The 16,657-nt window shown below is 38.6% G+C and overlaps 1 protein-coding gene across 2 annotated transcripts in view; it reads left to right on the forward strand.

The window, feature by feature from the left end:
• Positions 1 to 14,931, forward strand: part of CENPJ (centromere protein J) — a 32,482-nt gene extending 17,551 nt beyond the window's left edge. For both annotated transcript variants that reach the window (XM_063429999.1, XM_063430009.1), the window contains exons 9-17: positions 711 to 876; positions 2,174 to 2,419; positions 2,694 to 2,784; positions 4,240 to 4,304; positions 5,900 to 6,001; positions 6,407 to 6,547; positions 6,636 to 6,720; positions 8,456 to 8,576; positions 14,616 to 14,931. In XM_063429999.1, the coding sequence (XP_063286069.1) occupies positions 711 to 876; positions 2,174 to 2,419; positions 2,694 to 2,784; positions 4,240 to 4,304; positions 5,900 to 6,001; positions 6,407 to 6,547; positions 6,636 to 6,720; positions 8,456 to 8,576; positions 14,616 to 14,808 (1,210 nt within the window). In that variant the 3' untranslated portion in view covers positions 14,809 to 14,931. The remainder of the gene's footprint in view (positions 1 to 710; positions 877 to 2,173; positions 2,420 to 2,693; positions 2,785 to 4,239; positions 4,305 to 5,899; positions 6,002 to 6,406; positions 6,548 to 6,635; positions 6,721 to 8,455; positions 8,577 to 14,615) is intronic.
• Positions 14,932 to 16,657: the final 1,726 nt, after the last annotated feature.

The following is a 16,657-nucleotide window of genomic DNA, read 5'->3' on the forward strand; positions in this document are numbered from 1 at the left end:
TTGGAGGTCAAGCCCCGCCCCCAAAGAAAGCCTTTTTTGTCCTGAAAAAAAAAAAAATATAATTTGTATAGGAACAGTAAATGAGAGAGCGGACAATTACAGCTAAATACAAACACCACAAAAGTGTAAAAAGAGGCCTGGTCGCAAATTTACAACATCGCAAAAACATTCCAGTCCTTAAGGGGTTAAAAGAAGAAAAACTACCACAACAAGAGGACATAGTCTTAAATTAGAGGGGCAAAGGTTTAAAAATAATATCAGGAAGCATTACTCTACTGAGAGGGTAGTGGATGCATGGAATAGCCTTCCAGCTGAAGTGGTAGAGGTTAACACGGTAAAGGAGTTTAAGCATGCGTGGGATAGGCATAGGGCTATCCTAACTATAAGATAAGGCCAGGGACTAATGAGAGTATTTAGAAAATTGGGCAGACTGGATGGGCCGAATGGTTCTTATCTGCCGTCACATTCTATATTTCTATGCTTTTAATTTGTTACACTATTTAATATCACACATATATATTACTACTGGCATGACTGGGCACCACCAACTTTAAACATTTGCTCGACTCCTTTCTGTTCCATCCTTCATTATAACTTTTTTTTTTTTTTTTTTATAGAAAAAGGTTGTAAAAAAAAAAAAATGTTTGTACACAGGTTTTAAAAATTTACTTTTGAACTGAAAGTTCTCTTCTCTATGTCTTTAATGATAGGAAAGAGGTTGCAGAGTTTGAGCTGCAAAAAACAAAGGAGTTGGCTCGGATTGAGGAAATGAAAAAAGAAGAAATTAAAAAGCTGCAGAAAGAACGTAAGGTATTTGAGAAGTATGCCAGTGCAGCCAGAGCTATCCCAGACAAAAAGGAACGAGAAGAAATACAGGTGAGAGAACATTTTTAAAAATGAAAATTTTAAATTACTTTCAAAAGGAGACTGACAATAAAATATTGAATTTCAGCGTGATACAAAGTCTGAAATACTGAGGACATCATTACTCTCTGAATACCTCCATTCCAATTTTATTGGCTATTATTGCATCTGCATGTATACCTTTTATAACCCTGTCCTGTTGCATGTGCATGTATTGTGGCTTTTTCATTTTTACTTTTTTTTTTTTTTTTTTAAATATATGGTCTTGTACATGAACAAATCTGCATTATCTACATAATAGAAACTTGATGTGGTGCCATTTAGGTTGTGCAGTAGTATTTTAACCTTTGGTGTTTGTTCAGTGTCTGGCAGTGTCATGACTGTCTACTACATCAGACTGGATTTTGTGGGTTATGGAGTCCAGAAGATACAGTACTACCTGCTCATTCTCTTAAACTGCTTAAGTTCTATTCATAGTTTGCACATAGTGATGGAAAAATACAAAAAACATGGGGGATAGATTAGATTTCTTTGATCAGAAAATTGAGCCTCTACTTCTTGTCTCCTTTTTGACTGCGAGTGTATATAAACCTTCTTTATGTCCACATAAAATCTATTGCATTTCTAAATGATTACTAGGTGGGTTTGTTACAATTAACAAGTACATTCCTCCTCAATACTCCTGATGTTTTGTGTAATTTTTTTTTTAAAGTGATAAAACGGTGTTTTGAGAATGTTTGTTTATACCCAGTCCCTTTTTTTCCTAATCTTTTTTTATTCCAACAGTATTTGGTTGCTCTTCTACCGTGTTTCCCCAAAAATAAGACATCCCTTGAAAATAAGCCCTAGCTTATTTTTGAGGGGTGCTCCTAATATAAGCCCTACCCTAAAAATAAGCCCCAGCCGTTCACTAATCTATGTTCGGGGAATTTTTCCCGAACATAGTTTTGCGTAATTCTATTCGCGAGTAAGCTTATCTGTGTTTGGGGAATTCCCCCAAACATAGACCTGGATTCTAGCACACGTTTTACCCCAGAATAAGCCCTAGTGGGTTTTTCGGGGGAAAAATTAATATAAGACCCGGTCTTATTTTCGGGTAAACACGGTACCTCTCATGTAAGTATATTAATAAATTTTTTTTTTTTTTTTTAAGTTTCAAGAGCAGTAAACAAACAACAAACTGCAATGTCCATTGCAATATTTATTATAACATAAGCTCCGATATAGTAATCTTTGGTTGAGTTTGTATTACCACTGATTTTAGTTGTGAGTTTTGTTCAATGAAACATGTTGTGCTTTCTTTGTCAAGACTTTGAAACAACAGGTCAAAGATTTGCAAGAAGAGCTAAAAAGTAAAGAGGTAAAATGGTCAAACATAAAGATCCGACTTCGAAACCAGATTGAAACCTTATTAAAGGAGAATGGCGAGCTCAGAGAGGAAATTAAGTTCATGGAAAAGGTCCGTGTGGAAACCTGGAAAAAATCAGAAGCAACAGAAAGCAAAAAGAAGCCTGCTGAAACTAATGTAAATCATCAGAGATATTTGGATTCCACTGTAAGTTCTATACACACTGTGCTTTCTGGGTTATTCACTAAGCAGCAAATTTAAGAAAGTTAAATCTGGATTGCAAACTTGAGGCTAAAATAGGAGGGAGGGTTGATGACTGTATATATTGTTTTGTACTTGTTATTTTTTTTTTTTTTGTATCAATGTGTCTGGATCTGTATGTCTGTATCTGCATGTGTTAGTGTGTGCCTGTGTATCTGTGACACTGGCTTTTCTAAAAAAAAATAACATTTTGCTTCCCGTTTATATCTCTTTATTTCAGATTCCATCAAACTTTACGGAGAAAAGCAAAACCTCTCCTCCTGTTTCTCAACCAGAAAAGAGCATAAAGATAATGAAGAGCCACTCACCAGGTATTTTATTTTATTATATGAGAAGTATTTGGTCACACAAAGGTCTCCAGGACCTTATTAGCAGATGTAAAATGCTGTCTGTGAATTATTTCCGTGCAATGGATAAGGGTTCAAAATTATCACTTGCCAGGAGTGAGTGTAAATTTAAACCCTGGCGAAGTGACAAGGATTTGGAGGACTAACCTTTACCTGTCTGTCATTTGAAGTGACACCAACAGTGGCTTTCTGTATCCTGGGGACTACTGGATGAGAACCAGTGGTTATGGGAACAAGCACAGTTGCTGACAACTCTGCCTAATTGCCAATCACAACTGCTGGCTTGTGTTATGACTTGTGACATTCCATTTCTCCGATAAGAGCTACCAGTGAACCTGTTTGGTTAGGCAGCGCTTAGTACAGCTGCTTCATTTGATGTGGAGGGGAAGGAGTGGTGTGAATTGACACGAATAGGAACACATATTCATTTTGTTTTTCCTTTCCAGTTAAGTAGGAAATCTAAATTAGATTAAGATTCTTGGTTACTAAGTCTGTGTAAATTACCTGGATTGAGTCCAGATTGTTTATGCCCTGTGTCTGCTCTATGATGAATTCTCTTGCACAAATATGTAGTCCTAATCACTGTTTAGGTGACTGGGCCAAGGCTGCTAGGGTTCAAGAGGCCTCCTGAGACCACCTGATTGAAATTGCAGAGTTTATTCTGTTATTTCACAAAATTGCCTCTAGTCATATTGACAGCCGCTAGAGGCAGGTTAACCTTTCAAAGAAAATGTTTTAATATGCAGGGTTAAAACTGGGGAGGCACATGGCACCTAGACACTTCATTGAGGAAAAATAATCCATACATTGTGCTAGCAGAAACTTGGAGTGGTCCATAGAAAGCAGGAGAACCCTCCAACATCCTATTCTGACACCTGATATGCTGCAATGAAGGCATCATTGCTCTTCTGGGGGCAGGCTTCCAAAGCAGGGCTAATCAGATTACAAAGGGGACAGGAGGCAGTCAGAAGCCAAAAGTGGGTATTACATTATTGTAACACCAACCAAAACTGCATGATGGCAGCTCAGGAGAGAAGATAAAGTTTTTGCTTTATGGCAGAATCGGCAAATATATATTTCATCTTTATGAAGGGATTGACATTACAGTTAAGCTGTAGGAGGCTAGGAGGTGTGAATACTCTGTCAGTGAAGAGCTGTAAGAGTTTATTGGGATTATCTAAGTATTCCCAAAGCTTCTAGCTATTGAAAATGGTATGGTCAGGAGTAGGCAACCTATGGCACTCCAGTTATTGTAGACTACATATCCCTTGATGCCCTTAACCATAATACTGGGAAAGCATCAGGGGAGATGTAGCCACAGCAAGACTGCTGAAGGTTGCCTACCCATGGTATAGGCTTTGTTTGTGTATACATGCTTAGTCAAAATGGGTTTACATTCGGTTATATTTTTCATTTTAGGAAAGTCAATGAAGCCTTCCAAATCCTCTCTTGTCTGTAATATGTCAAATCCAGAGCCCACCAAGGTAAATATGGCCAGGGCTTTGTTGTTGTTACAAACCACTTAAGACCCGATTGAACCAACATTTATATGTCTGTTCCATTGTAATTTAAGTGCCACCCATATGTATTATATATTGTATTTTGTATGTATCCTATCTGTATACCTAACACAACATTAAGTATGAATGAAATGTTTAAAATGGGGGAGTGGCGGCACTCCCCCACCCCACATTTTTGTCTATAATAATTTTTACACATCTAGCTAACTTTAAGAAAAATAACTAATAGGTTGCCGTATCATTCCTGGATTCTAAATGCCTTCCATGTCTAGGATCCAAATTACATTTTTGGTAGTTTAGTTTAGATTAGATTCAACTTTATTAGTAGTGTAAATACAAACACAATGAAACATAGTTGGCCATCAATCAGACATACAGTAGCTATTTAATAAAATATACAATAAAATGGAAGATGTACTCTCCATGTAAACTTTAGCAGTCCTTTTCTAATGCCAAAATACATCAAATACATAAGGAATATTATCCCTCATTGACTAATAAAAACTTTAACAGCCTAATAATACATATAGATATTATACAATACAACTATATAGCCTCCAATTCAAACTAAAAACATCTATCCAATATAAACCAACCATAAACCTTGTGCAAATAATGTGCATCAGAATACAAATACAGTTGGTATAATCTAGTGCAAATAAATGAAATCATTCTCAACAATACACTTTTATAGTGTGAGAATTAAGTGCATACCACTATTCAACTAAACACATCCACCAAATGCACAGAACACATGCTGCAAATACATTGATCATTAACATAAAGTGCTCATTGTAAATCTTTAGATTGCAATCTCACGGGCAGGGTCCTCTACCTGTTGTATCGGTCTTTTTTCCAATTGTACAGCGCTGTGGAATTTGTTGGCGCTTTATAAATGCCAGTAATGATAACACATACGTCAATTGCATAAAGAGCAAGATGTAAGCACATAGACCATGTACATAAAGGGCATGATGTGAGCACACAGTACATCCACCCACACAGTACATCCACCCTTACTTAATCATATAGTATCCCCAAGCATCTTTAACTGTTATATTATCCTAACCAGAACTCATTAACAGAGGGATTTTCCAACTGCTTCCCAATGCCATCTACTGGGGGCGGGGGGGGGGGGGGAGGGGAGGGGTGTATCCCTCTCATGCTGCAACACTTGTTTTGCTGTCCCTGCCGCTCATACCGTGATCGAAGCTGAGGCAGATGAGTAACAAAGTGACAAACACAGGTCCCCTTATAAAGAAAGCAAGGACTAGAATACAAAGCTTAATGTGAAAGACTCTCAGGTCCCACTCCCCACCCCGCCCCCAACATGTGAACAGGCATTTAACCCTACACCAAAATATTAGGATGTTCTATGCTGTCATAATGTTGTTAAAGCCCACTCTGCCGTGGGTATTGTGGAACGTCTTTTAAGGGGGTTACAATAATTCTTAGTATTGAGCACTCCTAGAATATTAAGTTTACATTCCCAATTAATATGCAAATATCTTTGTTTCTGTCATTGTACTGTTATAATGCCCATCTTTGTTTTGCTACAGTCTTCGGATAATGTATTGGTAACAGAGCAGAAAAGTCAAACCCCTGTACTTAAGGGGAGTGAAGATGATGTTCAGGGAGAAATCTGCTATTCTGATGGGAAGGTGAGAACTTCACAGGAATATATATCTATCTATCTCTGTATTTCAAATTCTATTGAGTTCATATCATGCAACATATATGACATGAGGTATGTTAAGTGAACTAATGCAGCCTGCATTTTCCATTTAAACTGGTTCCATTTAAACTGGTAATGTCTTATCCACTGGTCTTTTGAGTGCTTGGTGGCTGAATACCATTCACTGCATCACCTGTACGTCAGCAAGTGGATTAATGAAGGCATGAGCTGCAGCGTGCTGATATTAATCATGAACCTCGTAACTGTAACCATTCTGTTTCACATTTTTTTTTTCCCTACTTTACAAAGGAGTTCTGCTTCTGGATGTCCACATTTGAGAGAACACACTATCACATTTTGTGTCAGCCTTTTCATTTCTTATTTATTTTAGATAGAGCGGATTCTAAGAAATGGCAGTCATGTAATTTTATTCCCAAATGGGACGCGTAAGGAAGTGAGTGCTGATGGAAAATCAACAACTGTAACATTCTTCAATGGAGATGTGAAGCAAGTGATGGCTGATCAGAGAGTGGTATGTATCTTAACTGTGTTTGCTTGTTTTATACTATATGTTAAAACCAACAAAACAACTGTATGCAATTATCTTAATATACTTCTAGATTTACTACTACGCTGATGCCGAAACTACACATACAACGTACCCAGATGGACTTGAAATACTGCAATTTTCCAATGGACAAATTGGTGTGTAATTAGTCTTTCAATCTGTAACTTCTGAATTATAAATTTGGTATATGAAGCTAAGAAGGAAGTTTAAATGGATCATTTAATTTTTATAGTCAGGAAGGGGAGAGGAGTGAATGGACACTGTCCGCAATATATCAGTATTGCAGAGATTAATAAATATTTCTATAACCGTTTTACATAAATTTTATTTTAGAAATGGGATTTAACAGAATGCAGGCATTCCGTTGCAATTTGTAGTAAGCTGCACTACTAGTAATGCCTTCAGGGACCTTACAAATACCGACAACAAGGTATTTTACCATTTTAATTAACCATGTTTTTTTTTTTTTCCTCTCATCTACCGTATGTGAGAAATTGATTTTTTTTGCTTTTATACTAACAAGTAAAAATGAAAAATGTGTAAATTTACATAATTTTAAACTTTGTTTTCAAAGAAATCTATAAACAATTTTGATATGTTGTAACATGTATATGCTAGCTACACATCCCTTGCTTCAAATGAATTTTATGCTAATCTTATATTTAATTGAAAACTGCTTGGTAGTGAAAGTGTTAATGCATATAAACCCTAACTCTCTTCCCCCTTCCCCTCCCCCCGCCCCAAAAAAAACAAGCTTCCCTTTTTTTTTTTAAAGGTTCTTTTTGATTAGAAAGTCTAGTTCTGCTCTATGGAGGTCTAATAACCATTAAATCCAGAAGGGATTTGTGGGCTAAGAAAACCTAAAGTTTCGGGAATACAAACAAGTATTCCTGAAACTCTAGGTGTAAAAACCTATTTTAGAGCCTCCAGCACAGCGCGGATCTAGTTGCAACTGGCCCCTCACTCCTCAATGCAGAGTGTGGAGATGCTGAAAATTAATGCCCCAGCAATCACCTCTAGTGGCCGTCTGAGGGATGACCATTAGAGGTGTTTCTAGATAGTAATGTAAATACTGCCTTTTCCCTGTCCTTGCAGGCTTTTAGACACCAGGGCAATTAACTGTAGTTCTGGTTACTATAGTGTCCCTATAACACATGGGATGAGTGGAATGGTTTTGTAAAGATATAGCATAATTATTTAAACACAATATTGTGATCTGGACCGTGTGTAGAGATTTTTGAGCCACTGAACAAGTGCGGCTGTGAATCAGCCCTCTCCAGGGGCAGAGTGAGGTCCGTGCTGGTAATAGTTGTAGCATATCTCTGCAGTCAGAAACCAATATGGGAAAGAAGAGTGATCGGTATTCTATGTACCCTATCATTTGCAGGTATGCAATGTTGTTATGGAGACCTTTTACATCATTCAAATTCAAAGTCACACTCCAAACACCATAACCAATTCAAGGAGATGAAGCGATTATGGTGCCTAAAGTCCCCATGTAATATCTCACTATTTAGTGTTCTAGAATATTTTAACACTGAGTGGGGTATCCCTGGCAACCAGGCCCCACTGCTGCACAGGTGAATGCTTCTGTCAGCGGAGTGCTGCCCATCACTAGTATGAGTAGGTATTGCTAAAGCTGAATGCATTGTTCAATAAATGGCTTAACACTGAACTGTAGGATAGTGCTAGGGCCCTCGATGCACTATAACCATTTGCTTTAAGTGGTTATGGTGCCTTGAGTGTCCCTTTTTAATAATTTCAGTGAGTTAACAAATTAAATGTCTTATATTTTGGACACCCCTTTCCAACTTTGTCAACAGTTTAGCAGCATAATTTTTTGAGGTGAAATCCTATATATTTTTCTTACAGAAAAGCATTTTCCAGATGGAAAGAAAGAGATCACATTCCCCGATCAAACTATAAAAAATCTTAACACTGATGGAACAGAGGAGAGTATATTTCCAGATGGCACCATCATAACTATAAAACCGTAAGTTATTTCTACTGACACCAGGGAGACTTGTAGTACTTGTATTTTTCCTTAGTTTTATAATGTTATGTTATAATTCTCTGCTCGAATTAGTTTATTTAAATTTTCTTATATATAAACTGATACTGTAGTCACTATAACCACTTCAAATCAGTGAATTGGTTATAGGACCAAGTCCTTTGCCATGGTCCCGTCCATTCTTTTTTGATAGGGTTACCATATTCTGTAAAGTAAAAAAAGAGGACGCCTCCAGGAGCAGATTCTTGTGGGCTGGAATTTAGTCACGTGAGTGCACTGAAGGTCGAGGGTTTGGGCTTTCTATCGAGGATATTTTCTTCACTGGGATGATGCGTCACATCCATGAAAAACACTGAGCAACTGGCCCCTCGTATGCACCACTGTCCAACACCTCAAAAAGGATTCTTGACTGCACTACGGCTGTATCACACTGTCAAACCCAGAAAATTAATGATTTGAATATACTGCTAGTTATCCATAAACAGGCCTATTAACTGCCGGTAATGCTTTTATCGCTGTTCTCTACTTCTTGTGCCTAACTATTCCTCTCTGAAGATTGAATTTGTTTGATACATTTTTATTGCTTTTTAAGTAACTTTTAATTTTTTTCCCCATTGAGCCTGCATAAGGGAAAAGTGTTGCTTCACATTGCCATAGTAAGGAGAGATAGCAAGAAGCATTTTAAGCAATTTTCAACCATTCTGAATGACCATCAGTACTTTTAGAGCCAGTGTTAATGTTGTTGGCAAATTCCAGTTTAATTTTAGTCCTAGTCATCTGAATTTTTTTTGTCAACAAACATAACAGTTTAGAGCTTTAAAATAGTTTGCCCGTTTTTATATTGTACTGTAAATATTTTAAGAGTATTAAGTTGGTCAAATCGATTCACATCATGAATTGGAACTTCCTTCTCAATCAGGCATTGAACAGTAGCTTTTACATCACTTTAATTAGGTACCTCATGGAGGGACATCTTAGTAAAATATTGCAGGGGCTTCAACCGCCTGTTCAAATATTCCAAACCATTACTGTAGAGGCTCTTTTATTTCTGCAGAGAAGTAATTGCGTTTTTGAGATAAAAGTTCCTTAACCTTCAGAGGTATACATTTTTTAGTCAAATGTTCAGATAAAACATTGACGGAAAACCAAATTGTTTAGAACTTCTACAGGAGTCACTTTTCCGTTCAATGCACTCATGAGTGAATACAGTTGATAGAGGTAGAGTTCACTAAAAATATGCTCAAAAAGCTTTTGTTTAGAGTAGGTGGAATTTCTTGAAATAAAAAAAGACTAACACTGCAAAAGTGTATTAATATTCCAATACCAAAAAATAAACACCTTGAGAGAGAGCAACTGCCTGTGTATGTATTGTAGGCATAAATATCTCACATATATCTCACATACCCCCTCACCCAAAAACCTCAGCCTAACCCCCCTCAACTCAGGAGGGACCTTAATTCTCTTGATCTCCAGCAGTTGTCAGCTGATATTGATTCACAACTGCTGTCCATCCCTTCCCTCTCCTGTCCTTCACTGGCCATCTCCATATATAACTCTACTCTTACATCTGCCTTGAACACTGCAGCGCCACTCCAAACAAGCACCTCGAGGAGGACCCGCCCCCAACCATGGCATACTAAATCAACGCGCTACCTGCAAAGATGCTCCCGTTGTGCTGAACGCTCCTGGAGGAAGTCTCGCACCCAGTCAGTCTTTCTCCATTATAGATTCATATTGTGTTCATACAGTGCAGCCCTTGCCCTTGCCAAACAGTCCTATTTTTCCACTCTCATTAGTTCATGTTCCCGCAACCCCAGGCGTCTCTTTCACACCTTTAATTCTCTTCTTCGCCCTGCTGTGGCCACCCCCAAAACTAACCTTACTGCTGATAACTTCGCATGTTACTTCACTGACAAGATTGAACAGCTAAGGAAAGAATTCTCCCCTCCTTGCCTTTCTGTTTCTCAATCACACATAGATCATGCCTTTCCTACCCTTCAGACATTCTCCCCAGCTACTGACCAAGAGGTGGCTGCTCTTCTTTGCTCCTCTCGCCCCACCACTTGCCCGCTCGATCCTGTCCCATCTCACCTTATTAGATCTCTCTCCACTTGTCTCGTGCCTTCTCTAACACACATCTTCAACTGCTCGCTCTCCTCTGGCATCGTCCCTGCTGACCTTAAACATGCCACTGTAGTACCTATACTAAAAAAACCATCCCTCGACCCATCCACCCCCTCTAACTACCGTCCCATATCCCTACTCCCTTTTTCCTCAAAGCTTCTGGAAAGACTTGTCTTTACCCGTGTGTCTCATTTTCTCAATTCCAACTCTCTCCTTGACCCTCTTCAATCTGGCTTCCGCCCTCTCCACTCTACAGAGACTGCCCTTATCAAAGTTACTAACGACCTAATCGCAGCTAAATCCAAAGGCCACTACTCCATACTAATTCTTCTTGACCTCTCAGCGGCCTTTGACACCGTTGATCATGCTCTCCTTCTTCAAGCTCTTCAATCGCTTGGTCTCTGTGACTCTGTCCTCTCATGGTTTTCCTCTTATCTCTCCCAACGCTCATTCAGTGTCTCCTTTTCTAATGATACCTCCTCCCCTTGCCCTGTCTCGGTTGGAGTTCCCCAAGGCTCCGTCCTTGGTCCCCTTCTATTTTCTCTTTATACTGCCTCTCTTGGCAAACTTATTACCTCTTTTGGATTTCACTACCACCTGTACGCCGATGACACCCAGCTATATCTCTCCTCCCCGGACCTCTCCCCTGCCGTCCTGCAACGTGTCACTGCTTGCCTTTCTTCCATCTCTGACTGGATGTCCTCCCGCTTTCTGAAACTCAATCTCTCAAAAACTGAGCTCCTTGTCTTTCCTCCTCCTAATACTGATCCTCCTCTTTCGCTCTCCCTCCAAGTTTGTGGTACCAACATCAGTCCATCCTTGCAAGCGCGCTGTCTTGGCGTCATACTTGACTCTGGTCTCACCTTTGAGCCTCACATCCAGCATGTTGCCAAATCCTGTAGATTCCATCTTAAAAACATAGCCCGCATCCGCCCCTTTCTTGCACCAGATACTACCAAGGAGCTTGTCCATGCTCTAGTAATTTCACGCATGGATTATTGTAACCCTCTCCTGATTGGTCTCCCCAATAGCCGTACTGCACCCTTACAGTCCGTAATGAATGCTGCTGCTAGATTGATTTTCCTCTCTAGTCGTTTCTCTCACACCTCACCCCTCTGCCAGTCCTTACATTGGCTTCCTGTATGCTATAGGAGTCAATTCAAGGTACTAACTCACACCTATAAAGCACTGAACAACTCTAGCCCCTCTTATATCTCCTCACAGATCCATAGGTATGTCCCTTCTCGGTCTCTCCGTTCTGCCCGTGACCACCTCCTGTCCGTTGTCCGCACTCATACAGCCAACTCGCGCTTGCAGGACTTCTCGCGGGCGGCTCCCTTCCTATGGAATAGCCTGCCTACCGCCATCAGACTCTCCCCTAGTCTTGCATCTTTTAAGAAGTGCCTTAAAACCCATCTCTTTAGGAAAGCTTATGGCCTCCAAGACTAACCCTTACCTCACATACCTGTCTCTTGCCCTCTCCTAAAGGGCAGCCCACCTATTTGATTGTAAACTCCTGTCCTAATGTGTTTTACACCCCACCTCCTATAGAATGTAAGCTCGTTTGAGCAGGGTCCTCTTCAACCTATTGTTCCTGTAAGTTTATTTGTAATTGTCCTATTTATAGTTAAATCCCCCTCTCATAATATTGTAAAGCGCTACGGAATCTGTTGGCGCTATATAAATGGCAATAATAAATAAATAACTTAGACCACACAATAAACACAAACACCGTTTATTTATGTTTCAATGGGCTTGGCCGTGGTGTTTATTTAAAGTTTAAAAGGGGCATACCACCATAACTTTATAACGGTAACATATTCACATAAATATTTCACTTTACTTCCAAAACTTTTACCATCACTTAATTGCCAGTCAGTCATAGCTAACCTGACCGCCTTTTATATACAACCATTTAACACAGTTACATAGCTGAAAAGAGACTTGCGTCCATCAAGTTCAGCCTTCCTCACATATGTTTTTTGCTGTTGATCCAAAAGAAGGCAAAAAAAAACAGTTTGAAGCACTTCCAATTTTGCAACAAGCTAGGAAAAAAATTCCTTCTTGACCCCAGAATGGCAGTCAGATTTATCCTTGGATCAAGCAGTTATTACCCTATATTGAAAGATTATATCCTTGAATATTCTGTTTTTGCAAGTATGCATCTAGTAGCTGTTTGAGCATCTGTATGGACTCTGATAAAACCACTTCTTCAGGCAGAGAATTCCACATCCTGATTGTTCTTACAGTAAAAAAAAAACTTTCCTTTGCCTTAGACGAAATCTTCTTTCTTCTAGTCTAAACGCATGACCTCGTGTCCTATGTAAAGTCCGGTTTGTGAATAGATTTCCACACAATGGTTTGTATTGGCCTCGAATATATTTGTATAATGTTATCATATCCCCTCTCAGGCGACGTTTTTCCTAAACTAAACAGGTTTAAATTTGTTAACCTTTCTTCATAGCTGATATGTTCCATTCCTTTTATTAATTTTGTAGCCCGCCTCTGCACTTTTTCTAGTGCCATAATATCCTTCTTAAGAACAGGTGCCCAAAATTGCACAGCATATTCAATGTGTGGTCTTACCAGTAATTTATAAAGAGGCAAAATGATATTCTCGTCCCGTGAATGAATGCCCTTTTTCATGCATGACAATACCCTACTGGCCTTGGCCACTGCTGATTGACATTGCACATTGTTGCATAGTTTGTTGTCTATAACAATTCCCAAGTCCTTTTCGTGTGTTGTTATCCCTAATTCGCTTCCATTAAGGGTATACGTTGCTTGTGTATTCTTTACGCCAAAGTGCATAACTTTGCATTTTTCAACATTACATTTAATCTGCCATTTAAGTGCCCAGTCCTCCAGTCTATCTAAATCCCTCTGCAGCAAAGTAATATCTTGCTCACATTGTATTATTTTACAAAGTTTTGTGTCATCTGCAAACACCGAAACATGACTTTCAATGCTGTCTTCAAGATCATTTATAAACATGTTAAATAGAAGGGGTCCCAGAACAGACCCCTGAGGGACACCACTTGCCACCTCTGTCCAGCTTGAAAATTTACCATTAACGACAACTCTTTGTACTCTGTTTTTAAGCCAATGTTCTACCCAAGAACAAGCATTTTCATCTAGACCGATTTCCTTGAGTTTGAACACTAATCTTCCTTCCTCAGGACTTGAACCTGTGGATGACTTTGCCCCAATGCTTTCCAACACCACGACAATAATTATAAAGAAAGTTAGCAAGTAGGGGAGGGGTCGCGTTGCCACTTTTATGCTTACCCGGCTTCCCGCTCTTTTTCTCACTCACGGCCAGCAACCAATCCCCAGCTAGCTCTTGTTCTCAGCAACAGCTGTGTCATCAAATCTGCCCAACAATCTAACCGGGCGGGTCATGAGCTTTCACTAACTTTCCCTCACTGAACCAACAGGACAACTTAACCCTTTATGCCTGTGGCATCTTTTCTATCTCAATAAAAATCACAATATTGTTTCCAGTTTGAACCAACAGTGTAAATATGGAAAAAGTGGTAGGTATATTGTAAAAATATTTAACATCTAGTTTCAATTTTTCTGCAGCATTATGAATACAATTATTTAAAATGTGAGCTGGGAAGCAGACACCAATATGTTACAAAGTGTATATAATATGTTGCAAAATGCCAAATTACAGTTCATGTTAACACTTCCTGAAATCAGAATTGCAAAATTCAAGCTAAAAATGACCAAGCTATATTCTGTCTAAAGTTTGTCACTCAATTATCTACCCTTACGCTTCTGGTGAATAACCCTGCATGTTACATACGTCAAATACCTCACTAGATGTTATTGTGTATCCTGGATGACAAACATTTTCACAATTTTCTTTTCTCCCCTTTACTGCCCACACAGGGATGGAAGCAAAATTATTGCCTTTGACAATGGGCAACGAGAACTGCATACTCCACAGTTCAAAAGAAGAGAATATCCTGATGGAACAATCAAAACTGTATATAACAATGGTCAACAAGAAACTAAATATGCTTCTGGCAGAGTAAGGATTAAAGATAATGATGGCAATGTTCTTATGGACACAAAAGTTTAACTTGTTCCTACTGCTGGGAATAGAACTACACATCACCTCAAAATAATGTACTTTTTTATTTATCTATCTGTGCCTAGGTTTGTATTTTAAATGATTTATTTAAGTGTATATACAATGTACATAAGTCTTTTCAGTGTTTTCCTTTTTTGAATGTACATCATTTTATTGTCAATGAAATGTTTATTAAAAAAAAACAAAAATAAAACACTTGGTGGAGCAAAAACTGTTACTCTAAAAGCATGCTCGAGCATTTCTCATTACTGCTAGGTCTTCTTCATAAGCTGAATATTAGACACCAATCTTTTTTTTTTACCATGGAATTTTAGGTCACCTATTCCTGCCATGTTAAAAACAAAACTTTGAAATTCAAGGAAAATAGATAATTTTCACTGACCTATAACCTTTAAACAAATTCTCACCTCCATTTAAATACTTTGTGCATTTAAATCGGCCCATGTGTTAACAAAAAAAAGTTCTTCACACCCCATACCATTCCAGCATTTGCATGATGTGTACTTATAAGAAAATGCTGCTGTTGGTCACTTGCACAGGTGATTACATGTCTCGCTAGTAGCCTAGATCTGACATTTTGAACACGCCTCATACATATACACTAACTTTTGCGGGAAGGCCACTTCCAAGTTTTTATTCCACTTTTTCTAAAGCAATACATTTTCACATTAATTCACAGTAGGTGGATGGTTGCGCTTCCAATAGATGCAGTTCAGTGTTACAGAATCTGTTATATAAATGGCAATAATAATATAAAAGACCAAAAAGAACAAACCGAATGCGTTTCACCTTTATATAAAGTTTTTTTTTTTTTTTCAAAATGTGTAAAAGCACTCCTGGGGGTGATCTGCTTATATAGGTAACAGAGTTTGATGCCAACAAATGGTTCATGTGACCTTAAAGGACCACTATAGTGCCAGGAAAACACTCGTTTTCCTGGCACTATAGTGCCCTGAGGGTGCCCCCACCCTCAGGGACTCCCTCCCGCCGGGCTCTGGGATGACGAAGGAGTCTAGCACTCCGAAACGCGCGTCGGGTTTCCACACTGGATCCCTCTCTCACTGAGCACTCACCCGGCACTATGCACGAGGGAATCCTTTTTTGATTTATCACCTGTTATTTATTTATTATTTTTTCTTCTTTTCGTTGTTTCGATTTACGTTCATGTACCTGTTCAAATAAGCAGTACTAGTGTAGTAACGGCAGTGTTTATGGGACAGAGCTTAGCAACAGAATAAGGATAGAACACCCACGAAGGTGTTGGGGGGAGTGTATAGGAAAGATTAGAAACCGTGTTTATTTGTGGGAATTTTACCCCTTACCCTACTATTAATCTAACCTTTCACTTATTATCAGTATCCTGCTGACCCTCTATATATATATATATATTTATATATATATATATATATTTATATACTCTATCCTGTCATTTCTTGATAGTTTAGAGCCTATCCTTCAGATATTTATTTATGGACACTTTTGTGTCCCTTTCTATACTGTGCAAACTCTGTCTCTGTCCCACCTGCTGAACCTCTTTAAGATTTAAAGGTATCACCCCCGACTTTTTGTTTTTTCTCTGTGGATTGTCCAAAAGGCACACTTGGAGTTTCCAGTGTTTAATATGCCTTATGGTTTAGCTGGACATTAAGATATATCCACAGGAAATTTTCTCAGTAACTAAGCATCCCCTGGGAATTGAGATTTTGTATCCTCTCTTTAGTTGGTTTAATAAAGTTACAGTGTTTTCACTGTGTTTGCCAGGATACATATCTCACTATTTTCCCAATACAAGTATGCTTTATTTTTAGATACCTTTATTCTTATTTGGACACATCTA

The sequence above is a fragment of the Pelobates fuscus genome, chromosome 1 (assembly GCF_036172605.1).
Source record: "Pelobates fuscus isolate aPelFus1 chromosome 1, aPelFus1.pri, whole genome shotgun sequence".
Taxonomy (NCBI): Eukaryota; Metazoa; Chordata; class Amphibia; order Anura; family Pelobatidae; genus Pelobates; species Pelobates fuscus.